This window comes from Xyrauchen texanus, chromosome 14 (assembly GCF_025860055.1).
Source record: "Xyrauchen texanus isolate HMW12.3.18 chromosome 14, RBS_HiC_50CHRs, whole genome shotgun sequence".
Taxonomy (NCBI): Eukaryota; Metazoa; Chordata; class Actinopteri; order Cypriniformes; family Catostomidae; genus Xyrauchen; species Xyrauchen texanus.
Genome location: NC_068289.1, coordinates 46,941,521 through 46,955,997, shown reverse-complemented (window position 1 = coordinate 46,955,997; position 14,477 = coordinate 46,941,521). Strand labels below are relative to the sequence as shown.

The following is a 14,477-nucleotide window of genomic DNA, read 5'->3' as shown; positions in this document are numbered from 1 at the left end:
TGTTATGCAGATCTAATGTCATTTTTTTATATTGAGAGTTGCAGAGGTCATACAGTTTTGTACCAGAAGATGGCATTGTTGATAAACATGAAAGGTGATAAAGACTGTTATCTTCCAAGAGTATATATTGAATAATTTTCTTAATATCATGAATCATTTCAAGAAGCAGAAGAGCATAAATGAAAGTTATGACTAGAAGTGTGTTCTGTAAACCATATTTTATTGAAAGTTATTGATAAACAAGGGAAAATTATATATATATATATACACACACACACAACAGTTAGTTCCGGTCCTCAAATCTGATTGGACGAGAGACGTTCCATGAGCACTGATGGTCTGCACTGTGTGTATATCACTCCACTTGTGTTCGTAGTCCTAAACTAAAGTGTAAGAGCAGTGCATATTTGTTAAGAGCTAATGTAGGCTATGTGTCTCTTTTTAATTTTTTTTACATTACATATGTTAACCAGCAGGTGATGGCAAAAGATCATTTTTGTGTGTAATATGAGCCAGTTGGTGACGTGAAGTAAATCTGTTCGTCATTGTTTACATAGAACAGCACTCCGTTATCACTCGTATTACTACTACACGACTACAGCTAGAAAACGGCTTTAATCTAACAACTTCAGCATTAAGGCTCATCACAGCTGAGAGATACAACAGACTGATTGATTACAGTACTCAACAAGGTTACATCTTACCGGAGTGTCCACATTGGATACATACTGTTGATGTACTGAAAATGAAGCAGGACATTGTGGTTTCTTTTGGGAATGACTCTAGCGCATCGACTACCGCAAAATAGAGAGGAATACCCCTCTTGGACAGCTGTTTTACCACTGACAGCATCTCTGCTTGGGTGTGGCAACAGGTGATCACACACGCTCCATCTCTGTCTCTCTCTCGCTCTCTCTCTCTCTCTCACACAAACACACACATCCTTCCATCCTTGTTTATCCAATGACGTGTAAGAAAGTAGTTTCATGCACAAATGTGTTTTTATGACTACTCAGTTTTTCCAAATATTTTAAAATGTACTTGTTCATTGAACTGTTGTATATAAGCAATATCACACTCGCAACCATGCTATATGGCCCTAAATCAGCACTGTTGATGTAGGGCCATATTGTACTCTTGCTCATATGATATTGCTTAAATATATACATACATACATAATGGAAGCAAACAACTAAAACATTTCTCCCAAAAGCATTTCTATTTATTTGTAAATGACACATTTTCCCTACTTTGATCATGAATTCAATGTATTAGTTACATATGCTCAAACTACTTTCCGTCCCAAACCTTCCTTTGATCATCTTTGGCCCTGCACATTTTATCACATGCCTTCACCTACTCACTTTAATCTGCATCCCACAAAACAATAATTAAAAAAACAGGATATCTATACAAGGATATAGTACACAAATTTCAAAATTGAAATACCAAACTACTGTGCAAGAAATTTAAGTAACAACATGGATGAATTACATTTCTGGGTGTGTCAGGGTTGGTGCTGTAAATTTCGTGTAATTTACAAATCCCAATATGTCTGATTAAAGATTTAGACTACATGAGAATCAAATAAATGTTTCTATATTGGATGGTAAACTTGTAGAATGGTAATTAGTTTACTTTTAATAGTTACAAAAGAAAAGAAAAAACCCAGACCAGCATATTCAGACACATTGCAAGAAAAAGAGACTTGATGGTGTCATCATTTCATTTGACCTGTCTTGTGTAGAAATTGTAGCATAGGTCAGCATTGAACACAGTACATACTTATGAGTGTTTTCTCAATGGTTACCTGCAAAATGTGGGGGAAAAAAGATAAATAAATAAGCAGGACTTAACCTTACTTCACAAATAAACATGCTTAATATCTAAATGACTATATGTGTGTGTCTATATATATATATATATATAGGATTGGGAGGGTTACTTTTGAAATGTATTCCATTACAGAATACATGCAGTAAAACGTAATTTGTAATTTGTAACATTTAGTTAGATTACTCAAGGTGAGTAATGTATTCTAAATACTTTGGATTACTTATTTAGCACTAGTCGATTTTTTTCACTTGTTTTGACTATAAAAACTCTGCCAGTACAGTAAGACAAAATACACACTAATGTATAATTTGACAGGAAAACAATACAAAAAATATTATCAAGAATATGATTTATGCCCTAATATCAAAGGTCTTACTAGAAAAAATTAATTGTAATCGAACGTGAATTTTCTTGATAAAAAAATATCATCGTGCCTGGTAACGTGCATGTAAATTGGCTAGAAATAGCATTTTAGCTTAGTGTAAAGCTGACAATTTAAACAAGGTTTATTTCTATTTCTTCTGCTCCAAACTTACTTCAAACTTCTCTGTCTGCTCGTATGAATGTAACACATCATAAGAAAGCTTTTCACTGCCGTTCAAATGCACTTTGGATCACACCATTTAATATGTATAAATGATTTCCATCTGAAAGGACTAAATATTAAATTAAACAAATGACAATAAAATGCAAAGTAGCCTAATCTCTTCAGTAATCAAAACACTTTTTGAATGTAACTGTATTCTAAATACCAATCATTTAAATTGTAACTGTAGTGGAATACAGTTACTTTTATTTTGTATTACATGTATTTCGTTACTCCCCAACCCTGTATATATATATATATATATTGCTGTGAAAAAGTTTTTGCCCCTTCTTGATTTCTTCTGTTATTGTGTATTTTTCACACTGAATTGTTTTAGATCTTCAAACGAGATATAACAAAAAACAAAGGCAACCTGAGTAAACACAAAATACAGTTTTCAAACTACAACCAAACACTTCCGATAACTGGAGATCAGTCTTTCACAACGCTGTGGTGGAATTTTGGCTCACTCTTCTTTGCAGAACTGCTTTAGTTCTGCCACACTGGAGGGTTTTCGAGCATGAACTGCCCTTTTAAGGTCCTGCCACATTATCTCAATCAGGTTCAAGTCAGGACTTTGACTAGGCCACTCCAAAACTTTAATTTTGCTTCTTTTGTGCCAGTTAGAGGTGGACTTTGGATCATTGTCTTGCTGCATGATTCATTTTTGCTTGAGCTTCAACTCACGGACTGATGACCGGATGTTCTCCTTTAGGATTTTCTGGTAGAAAGCAGAATACATTTTTTCCTCAATTATTGCAAGTCACCCTGGCCATGAAGCAGCAAAGCATCCCCACACCATCACACTACCACCACCATTCTTGACTGTAGGTATCATGTTCTTTTTGTGGAATTCTGTGTTTGATTTACAGCAGATCTAATTTGACCCCTGTCTTCCAAACAGTTCCACACTTTTGCTCATCAGTGCACAGAACATTCACCCAAAAGCTTTGAGGATCATAAAGGTGCATTTTAGAAAAATTCACACAAGCCTTAATGTTCTCCTGGGTTATCAGTGGTTTTACATTTATGCATTTGGCAGAAGCTTTTATCCAAAGCAACATACAGTGCAATTATTACAGGGACAATCACCCCAGAGCAATCTGGAGTTAAGTGCCTTGCTCAAGGACACAATGGTGGTGGCTGTGGGGCTAGAACCATTGTCCTTCTGATTACCAGATTACCAGTTATGTGCTTAGACCACTACACCACCATCACTCTTTCGCCTCACCTCTCTTCCATGGATGGCAATTTTGACCTTTCTGATATTGGAGTCATGAACAGTGCCTGCCGTTCCTTGTATGTTGTCCTTGGCTTTTTTACGATTTCCTGGATGAGTCATTGCTGTGCTCTTGGAGGAATTTCGGAAGATCTGCACCCCATTTTGAATGCAGTTTCATAGATTGGGGATTTAGTAATTAAGGGGACAAATACTTTTTCACACAGTCCCAGTTGGTATTGGATAACGTTTTTGCTTCAATTAATAACATTATAATTTAAAAACTGTATTTGAAAAATACAAAAAACTTGTTACTCAGATTGCCTTTGTTTTATGTTAGATTATGTTTGAATTTTTGAAACAATTTAGTATGAGATATACACAAAAACAGAAGAAATCAGGACAGGGGCAAATACTTTTCTCAGCACTGTATATATATATATATATATATATATATATATATATATATATATATATATATATATATATATATATATACACATACATATATATTTGTGTGTGTGATATATAGTCTACATTTATTGTTATACAAGATTTTCACACTTTAGGCAGTATTACAACAACTAGAGCAACAAAATATGTGACTTACTTCTAACACACAGATGTGCAGTGCTTTTGGCTTTTCCTGAGATAAAGCACACAGTGCCACTCATTTCCTCAGATGTCTCTTTAAGAGTCAGCCTATGAATGGTTCCCATTTTCTCCATATCGACTTTAGGACCAGGATACAGTGTCTCACCATTCAGGGTCCAGGTTGGTGCCTTGGCCACAGGTAAAGAGACTTCACATGCAAAGCATGCATCCCCAGGAGCTGTAACATCTACATCCTGCAGCTCTCTCACAATCAGGATTGACTGAGCTGTTTTAAATATTGTAAAGAAACCAATCCACATGATGATAAATTATTCCAGGCACGTAAATGTAAAGTTTTTGTTTTTCTGCAATAATACAATGTATACCACAATCCCATTACCCTTTACAATCAGTTGTCAATAACATTTCAGAAGAGACTCAAACACTATTCCAAGATTAACTGTTAAATGAAAGAAAGAAATTGGCCTAGCCTCTAACTTGGGGTGTAAATGAAAAACACTATATTTAATTTGTCTAAATTAATAACAAACAGACTTTAAAATTTGTCTGATGTTAGCTATATGTACACTATTGATTTTGTAGTAATATGATTTATTTGCCAGCAAGCAGGGGCATAAGTTCCAGAGGGGATGGGGGAATGTAACCCCCCCCCGCCACCACCCACCCCCAAATAATCAAAACAAGCAAGTACGACCCCATTATTTATACCATGATCAGTGGAAATATGTAAATGCTTCACGCTGCAACCCCCCAATGTTCAAGCCAAATCTACACCATTGACGCAAGTATAAATAAATTCCTGTTATATTCCCGGGGCATAGCCTCATCTGCCGGATATCTTAATGGAAATTTGGAGTGCCTCAAAGTTGCAGAGAGGTGGCTGAGGGTAAGTTGTATGGCCCGAGTTGTCCAGAGACATACTGTATTAGCTCATAATACACTCATGGCTGAAAAAGTTTAGTTGTGAACATGTTAAGAAGCTTTAATCATGTACTAGGCGTCGAATGAACGGCAAACGCGTTCACGAAATATCAAAGTGAGGCTATTCTCATGAGAAGATGCTTTCTGACACCATCCTTGTGAGTGACACTCTTTTTAAATTTGTTTATGAGCTTTGAAGACTTTAGTTTAGGACAATTGTGAGGAACTAGATTGAGAGAATTGGCTGCTGGTGTGTTTTTAAAGAGTGGTGAAGTACAAACTATATTGTTACTCCTAAATTATTAGCAACAATTACATATAAATCACTGTTTAAATTATAGGCCTTTTTTTGGGGAAGTCCTGCCCATTTAAGAGCTCGACCAATCATCATATAGAGTAGTCAGGCTTCAGGCGGGAGATAAAAGCATTGATTGCCTTATTCAGAGGAACGCCATATATAATTTTTGACAGGATGAAAACAAATTAGGCTGTGAGGGATAGAGAGTCTTTTCAATGGATCACGTGTTATTTTCACAACTTGTGTTTTTTTGTTTTTAAATGTTTTGGATAGATGGAAGATTTCTTGGATGTTTTTTTTATGTTTTGTCAGCTAAACGATCATCACCAATTTACACAACAGTACAAAACACTGAAGAGACTGTAACTGTGTCCCAAATTACACAATATACATCAGGAGTCGGCAGCCTTTTATAAGTGCCATTTGTTATTTACCTTCTTAAAGGAATATTCCAAGTTTAATACAAGTTAAGCTCAAACGACAGCATTTGTGGCATAATATTAACTACCACAAAAATTCATTTAGACTCGTCCCTCCTTTTAAAAAAAAAAGAAGAAAAAAATCTGAAACTCTGAGGCACTAACAATGGAAGTGAATGGGACCAATCATAAAATACTCACTATTTCAAAAGTATAGCCACAAGATGTAAAAAAATATGCGTGTTATCATGGTTTTAGTGTGATAAAATTGCTTACTAACATTTTTGTGTACATTTAGATACATTTTTACAACCATAAAACGATAGTTTAAATAACTCTACAGCTCAAATAATAAACAAGTTTTAACTGTAGAATTAATGTAAGTGCTTTAATAAAATTCTAAGCTTCATATTTCTGCCTTTAAACCCTCCTAAAATTGGCCCCATTCACTTCCATTGTAAGTGTCACACTGTAACCTCGATTGTTTCTTTCTTTTTGTTTTTGTTTTTTAAAAGAAGGGACGACATTATGCCACCAATGCTGTCAATTGAGCTTAATTTGTATTAAACCCAGAATATTCCTTAAATTACTTTGCCAATGCACCTAAAGTACACATGTAATTACTGTATGTGTGTATTTATGATATTAGGTGTGTTTCAAAAGTTTGAGTCCATTTGTGACAATGCTTCTAGTTGTAGATTATCTTTTAATTACAAACTATATATTATCAGCATAACAGTTTGAGTGATACATTTAATTGAATAATTAACATGAGTTTTTAATAATTTTGTATGTCCTTCTTCAGCTTTAATAACTGCATGCATTTGAGCTGACATGGACTGATGAGCCACATTCAGGGTTGGGAGGGTTACTTTTGAAGTGTATTCCACTACAGATTACAGAATACATGATATAAAATGTGTAATTTGTAACATATTCATTACACTGCTCAAGGTCATTAATGTTTTCTAAATACTTTGGATTACTTCGTCAGCACTGGTAGATTTTTTCACTTGTTTAAACTCTGCCAGTACAGTAAGACAAAATACACATGTTAAAAATACATTCACTAAAAAACCAAAAATCCTATGCAGTGTAGTTTCTAAAACAAGATCAATCAAATTCATCTTGTTTTAAGGATGTTTAGATATGTTTACAGGAAAACAATACAAAAAATTATTATCAAGAATATGATTTATGCCCTAATATCAACATGTGTATTTTGTCTTACTGTACTGGCAGAGTTTTTATAGTCAAAACAAGTGAAAAAATCTACCAGTGCTGAAGAAGTAATCCAAAGTATTTAGAATACATTAATGACCTTGAGTAATCTAACGAAATATGTTACAAATTACATTTTACTGCATGTATTCTGTAATCTGTAGTGTAATACATTTCAAAAGTAACCCTCCCAAACCTGCCTGCAGTTGACTGTATTAAAAGAGAATCAGAAAGCAGTTTCAGTAAGCTCAATGGACTGTGTGTCCACTGACTTCTATGGACATTATGTAGAAAAAAGCAGTTTGCATTATTTTAATGAATGTGTACTTTATTTGCAAAATAATTGATATGCACAAAATGTGATAAATTAATTAATATAGGTTATTTGTACAATCATCTTTGCTGCATTTATGATGAATCTTTGAGGAAGCCGTGAAAAAAATGTGGAAGTGTTCACTATGCAACATATTATGTATGCTACATATTAAAGAGTAATAGTTCAATAAGAGAAAAGTAGTATTAATATTAAAACATAACGTGACATGATTTTGACTGACCAGAAAAGGAAGTATGAACAGGTGCACGACTGACTGCTTACAGAGCTATTGGGAAAAGTTTTGGACTGAATTTGCCTCACCTTCTACAGTAAGTCTTGCTGAAGATGTGTAGTTTCCAACTTGAACACTATAGGTGCCCTCGTCATCTAACATCACCTGCTGAATGACAAGTTTTCGATAACACCCCTCACTGCAGATCTCAAAGCGCTCCGAGGGCAGGATGACATTAGGGCCTTTATACCAACGGATACTGCAACGGGGATTAGTCACTGCGCAGTCCAGTACAACACGGGTTTTCTCCAGAGCTGTTTTATCCTGAAGTGGCTTTGCAATGTTCGCTGGTAGTGCTGTGGAGATGCAAAGTTTTACATGTAATTTTAGATTGCTGTTGTACTGTAGGCTACATATTAGTAGTGATTCGGTCATAGGCAAGATGCCGCAGATAATCACAGCTGTGCTGATATTCAGCACAACAGCATGATTGCAATCATGACATTGTTTTATACAACAGTTCTATTAATACTTTAATATAGAGTAGCTAACATTTCAGATGCATTATGGACAGTTTATTTTTACTCTGCCAGTAAATATTGTCTGTTACAATGTTGCGAATCATAGATTGTTGTTGCATAATAAAAAAGATTAGTTATTTAATATTGGCTAATATAAACAAAATACAGACCTTCAACCTCAAGGCAAGCTGTAGACTCAGCATTCTTGGCAACAAACTTGATCTCTCCAGCGTCCTCTCCTTTAACATTGCATATAAGAAGGAAGTGCTTAGACCCTAAGTAAGAAAACAATGTACAGAAAAGTCACGAGCAGATATTAATTTAAATATTCACAGAGGCCAATTTTATGGAGAGGTCACAGTATAGGAAGAGATGTTAGAATAACCTTCCTGACGGATCTTAGTGGTGCTGGTTGGTTTTATCTTCTCGCCATTCTTAAACCACTCTGCGGGAACATCATCCAGGGACACTTCACACATGAACACTGCATTTTGATCCTCTTGAATATCCAAATCCTCCAAACCTTGCAAAATCTCAAGCTTCCTCTCTGTCAAAATATGTTAATTTTCTGAATTACATGATGCACTACTTATTCAGTTCAAAGTTAATGATTACATTTCCCTTTTGTCATTTTGCAGAAACTCAAATAGGTCTCTTTACCAGTGGGTGGCAGTGTTGTACTTAGAGTGAATTATTTCCCCTTTAGGATAAAAAGTTGACAGATTCTCAGTTATTACCATAGATCTCCACTGAACAGGATGTTTTGGCATCCCCGGCATCACACACATACAAGCCTGAATCTCCCAGCTCACACTTGAGGATCTGTAGAAAGCACTTCCTTCCCATAGAGTATATACGATGATTGGTTCCTGGCTTAAGTTGAACTCCATTCTGGAAGTAGAAGACATCCCGACATATTTAAAGGAAAACCGCCTTCTGCCAGAAGCAGACACGTCAATTTCAAGCTCTTTTGTGATCATATAATTATTATTGGCCGTAGTTTGGAACTTTTAACTGAGTCAAACTTAGCGATTGAATGCAGCAATGGGGTGCAGAGTTTTTCATGTAACTTTACCTTTGTCCATTTTATGTCTACATTGTGTCGAGACAGCTCACATTCAAGTGTTACCCCAGAGCCCTCTGGTTGGCTGACATCCTCAAGCTTTTTCAGGACTGATACTGGTATTTCTGAAGTAGCAAAGGAGATATGAGAGTAGGTTGCAGCATTCATTCTGTTTGCTTTGTTAGATATCTACAGTTGCGGCTCGTCTATATGGGCAGGTAGGGAAGAGCACCACCTAAATATTCATCCAATTCAAAACAAAGATCCATCATGGAAACTGCTACTAATGTAATTTGTTTGCCCATAAATGTGTTCAAAATGCTGACATATGAATTTAAAAGCAGGTCTAGTATAAGTTTCGATCCTAGTCTTAAAGTAGCTGAAAGCTTCGTTACAAAGTAACGTGTAATTCTTGTGAGGATCCTGTGCGAGCAGCAATCTCCTGACAGTTTAAATGGGCTGAATCACCTGCTTGGATTGTCACAAACTGACCATCATGATTTGTGAATTAGAGGAACTTTTGATCCTGATCCTGAAGTTTTGATTCTGGCTGATTGGAAATGCGCTTCAGAGGAAGATATTAGAAGACCGTTTGATAGGAAGAAAAGGCTGGATTTTCGTGAAATTCGTATAAATGAGACATCAGCACATTTGCAGACAGTATATGATACAAGTTTGATATTTGCCTTTTTATCATAAGACAAGAAAGTTCAAAGTTACAGGGAAATGCTGAAGAGAGGCTGACAGAAAATGTGCTTTAGAGGAAGAAATACTGTATGAGTACTTCACAGGACAGTATGTGATATTAGTTTCATTGATATTTGCCTTTTTATCATTAGGCAAGACAGTTAAAAGTTACTTTTCATTTGTCTCTAACCACATGCATGAATATAATAAAATGATGCGTGAAAAAGCATGTCTGCATTCTGAGTGAATTTGATTCATTCATTCATGATAGATTGACCATCTTGTTAATGATTTAATGCACTGAACAATGCTGCGTGTTTTATGAAACTGCAGAATGTACCTTTTTAGAGACAATAGACAATTTTCCTTGTCAATTTGTAATGATATATTAATTTTACCATTATTAGGTCTCATTCGTGATCAAAATTTAAAAAGCTATGGCCAGCAAGATCTGCCCCACCTATATCTGTGGTCACAAGCCGCTACTGTATCTACATTTGATTAGGGAGAAGAGAAATGCTTGCTACTTTTTGATTGAAACAGATGGCTTAACAGCTGAGCCACGACACAAATGTTTTTTTTTTATTACGTTTGAAAAGGTTTATTGATTTAAATTTAATTTTAACACTTTACCTCTGGAGACATTTACGTGCATGTCAATCTGTCTAGTATAACAAGGTCTTAGCATTAACCTTACCTCAGCTTTGTGCTGAGAGGTCCTTTGTTGCAGTGGCATTTACATATTATTGTCATCCTCAGTGACAGCTTTGTGTCTCCAAAGGATAAGCCCTATTGAGTGACTCGGCATAGAAAAGATTACCTTACACCAACACCTTACAAAATGCTTGGGAATATTTGAAATGTTTCAGTAGCCTGAGTCTGATCATGTGATCCATATATTTTTATATTTGTAACTTGACACATGGTAAGAGCAGTAGCAAAGCTGTCTGTCCATGCCATTGTACTGTCATCAGCATCTGAAATATAACCAGTTTGAAGACTTACATCATTGCACTGGGCCTGCTTACCTCCCATGGCTAAGTTGATAGTGGCCAGATTCCACCCCTTATTAGTTAATTGTTGCCAAGGCAATGATGAATCAAATGGCAGATGATTGCAAGCCTGTATGCCCTTGCATAATGAGTAAATAGAGGTATGGTGATGGGGTGAGGCCAAGAGACGTTTCCAGAGAACGAGGCCGGGAGATACAGAACGGTAATGATTGACACCTGTGGGAAATCACCTGTAACAGCTGTTTTGTGGTCGCATTTATTGTGGAGAGAGATGAAAGGGCAATCCAAACCACCGGAGGAGAGAGAGAAAGAGACGCACGCAGCAGTCCAGTGTGTGTGTGTTAATTTGTGTACTGAAAATAAATCCTTTGTGTGTTAGAAATAAAAGTGTGTAAAATAAAGATTTACGTTGACCGTTTACCTAGCCTCCACTTCCTCCTTCAAGACTAAGCAAGAGACATTGTCACAGTGATGCCGACACCCAGGAATTAGGAGGAAGAAATGCCGTCATGGAGTATTCGTCATTGGCCGAAGTAATCAAGACCCTCGCCGGCATCCACCAAGCCCAACATCATGCTCTGCTTGAGCTACGCGTGGAACAGGAGCAGCGGTTCCAGGCGCTGTTCCTGGCTAAAGACCCACCCATGGCCGGGCCGCACATCACTCTGACCAAGATCGGACCGCAGGACAACCTGGAGTTTTTATCAAGTTCTTCGAGCGAATGACCGAAGTGTGGAAGTGTGGACCCAACAGCAGATGGCACAATATAATCTGATGGTGGGTCAATTAGGGCAGGGAAAAACACTAAACCATCTGATGGCCCATTTCTATTGGCTGCAAATTCACAGGGATGTTCACAGATGGTGTGCAGCATGCCGTGAATATCAGTTGGTGAATCCTGCGGCCACCCCAAAAGCACCATTCGCACCCTTCCATTGATCGAGATCCCCTTCAAAAGAATTGGCATGGACCTCATCGGGCCATTAGAACGGACGCCATGTGGGCATCACTTTGTGTTTGTTCTGGTGGACTATGCAATGCGAAATCCGGAAGCAGTGCCTCTGCGCTACATCTCAGCAGGTAGTGTTGTAGAGACATTCTTCAGAATAATCTCCCAAGTGGGGATTCCGAATAAAATGTACCTCTCTAAAGCGGGTGGCTTGGTCGAACGATTCAATCAGACACTAAAGAATATGATTCGCTTGAAAGTGGGACAAGTGGTTCAAGCCCCTATTATGTGCAGGACGAGATGTCCCACAAGCCTCCCCATTTGAATTATTTTACTGGCATTGACCGCGCGGCATCCTCAACATCCTATGGGAAAATTGTGAGGAGGGACCTTCAAATTGCAAAAACAAAATTCAATATGTTGTCCACCTGAGAGCAAAACTCCATACACCGGGCCAATTAACATAGGACAATTTGCTCCAGTCTCAAGAACTTCAAAGCCGGCTGTATGATGGGGTACTCGGCTATGGGAATTTGCACAGAGAGATAAAATCCTTGTAGTACTCCCCACATGGAGCTCTGAATTACTCGACAAGTGGCAAGGGCCCTTTGAGGTCACACAGTGAGTCAGAGAAATTGATTATGAGGTTAAACTAATGGATAGAGGCGGAACACATCAGATTTACCTCCTCGATCTTTTAAACCATGGAAAGAGGTAGTTTCCAGTTTGTTTGTTTTTTATATTTAATGAAAACTATGTATAATTATATACTGATATAAATATGTATAATCATTATATATTGAGTTATTGTTATATGAGGGGCTTTCTCAGCAAATATTTGTATATGCGATTAATCGCGATTAATTAATCGGGACACAATGTAATTAATTTGATTCAAAATTTTTATCGATTGACAGCTCTAATTGACATATTCAGTGCAGTGTTATTAATCATGTCCCTGGACTGTAATATTGAACATCCCAGCAACTCAAGCTTGAAGTAACACCTGTCTTCAGCATGGATCAGTAAGCAAAACTCAAGCTGCATAGACAACGTGCAGCTGAACAGAGAACAAACCAAACTAAAGCTTGCTTGACACTCACGACAGCACAAGACAAGAACACGCTCTTGTGTTTAAACACAACTGGACTGGGTGCAATTCCAAATGCAGGGATATCGAGACGTGTTTTCCTGAGTTTAAAATTATGTTTAACTTGACACAGTGACCTTAAAACAAAACTAGATCCGCAAAAGCTCCAAAAGCATCCGTCTGATGCGTGAGTACATTGACACGTCCCAAGAAAAAGCCCTTGTAATAAATCTATCTCAAACAGATGGATGAATTTAATTGTGAAATAGATTGCTGTGGACAGTTGTCCAATGATACATATATGTCCAATAAATTGGAAATAAACAATATATTGCCCTCTAAAGCCAATTTTTGTCTCGTCTGCATCAGTAAAGTGATGCATTTTAATTATCTGATTTATTTTTATAATATATATTATATTTATGTAAATATAACTATTTATAATCGTTTAATCATTATATACTGAAGTTTTGTTAAATCTCTCAGCAAATATTTATGTGATTATTTTGATTAATTAATCGACATAATATGTATCGTTTGACAGCCCTACTTTAAATATATAACATAAAGAAAATTGTGATTTTTTTAACAATCACTTTCCACTTTAAAATAGAATAGGTAAAAAAAAATCATGATTCATGCAATACCTTTAACAATCAATCTTGCAGATGATTTGACATTTTCAACAGAAAACATGTAGGTGCCGGTGTCATCTAAGGTCAGGTTGGAGATGGTAAGGCTGTGTACCCGTCCATTTGCAGTCATACGCAAGTGGTTATTGTTTTTGAGAGAGTGCCCATCCTTTTGCCACAATGCTTCCACATTGCTGTGCGACAGCTCCACCTCAAAAGAAGCAGTCTCTCGCTCATAAGTCTGGATCTCAGATACACCTTTCTGGATCTTGATTTTTCGTGCTGCGTGACAGTAAACCAAATGATACTAAATGCACAGTTCTCCCAAAAAGGACAATTCTTACATCATTTACTCACCCTTGTGTTATTCCAAACGTTTTTTCTGATGTGTTAGGCAGAATGGCAGCCTCAGCCACCATTGACTTTCATTGCGTCTTTTTTCTATAAAATTAAAATTAATGTTGACTGAGGCTAACAATCTGCCTTACATCTCCTTTTGTGTTCCACGGAAGAAAGAAATTGAAAAACACATGCAGATTTGAAACACCAAAAGAGTTAAGAAAAAAATTAATTTTTGTTTTTGGTTAAACTATCAATTACAACTGAAGAGACAGAACATGAATAGGATGGGGAAAATAAAGAAGAAAGAGATAAAGACAGAGATGAAAGGAAAATAAAAAACACAATATGTTAATAATGCAGAACGACTGTTGTTGATTTAGGTGGCTCAGTTTGGTCTAGTCAGTATTAGCAATACACTAAATCCTGCCTTCGATCGGGGCTATGCCAACATTTTTGAAGTACTCCAAAACAGACATGGCATTCCCCGTGGAAAAGAGAGGTTTATTTTAGAGAGTTG

The 14,477-nt window shown here is 36.7% G+C and overlaps 1 protein-coding gene across 1 annotated transcript in view; it reads right to left on the bottom strand.

The window, feature by feature from the left end:
• Positions 1 to 208: 208 nt before the first annotated feature.
• Positions 209 to 14,477, bottom strand: part of obsl1b (obscurin like cytoskeletal adaptor 1b) — a 40,112-nt gene continuing 25,843 nt past the window's right edge. The window contains exons 21-28 of the mRNA XM_052142836.1: positions 13,634 to 13,900; positions 9,260 to 9,372; positions 8,922 to 9,075; positions 8,570 to 8,731; positions 8,355 to 8,459; positions 7,753 to 8,019; positions 4,252 to 4,521; positions 209 to 1,810 (exon numbers count right to left, since the gene is read on the bottom strand). Of these exons, the coding sequence (XP_051998796.1) occupies positions 1,800 to 1,810; positions 4,252 to 4,521; positions 7,753 to 8,019; positions 8,355 to 8,459; positions 8,570 to 8,731; positions 8,922 to 9,075; positions 9,260 to 9,372; positions 13,634 to 13,900 (1,349 nt within the window). The 3' untranslated portion in view covers positions 209 to 1,799. The remainder of the gene's footprint in view (positions 1,811 to 4,251; positions 4,522 to 7,752; positions 8,020 to 8,354; positions 8,460 to 8,569; positions 8,732 to 8,921; positions 9,076 to 9,259; positions 9,373 to 13,633; positions 13,901 to 14,477) is intronic.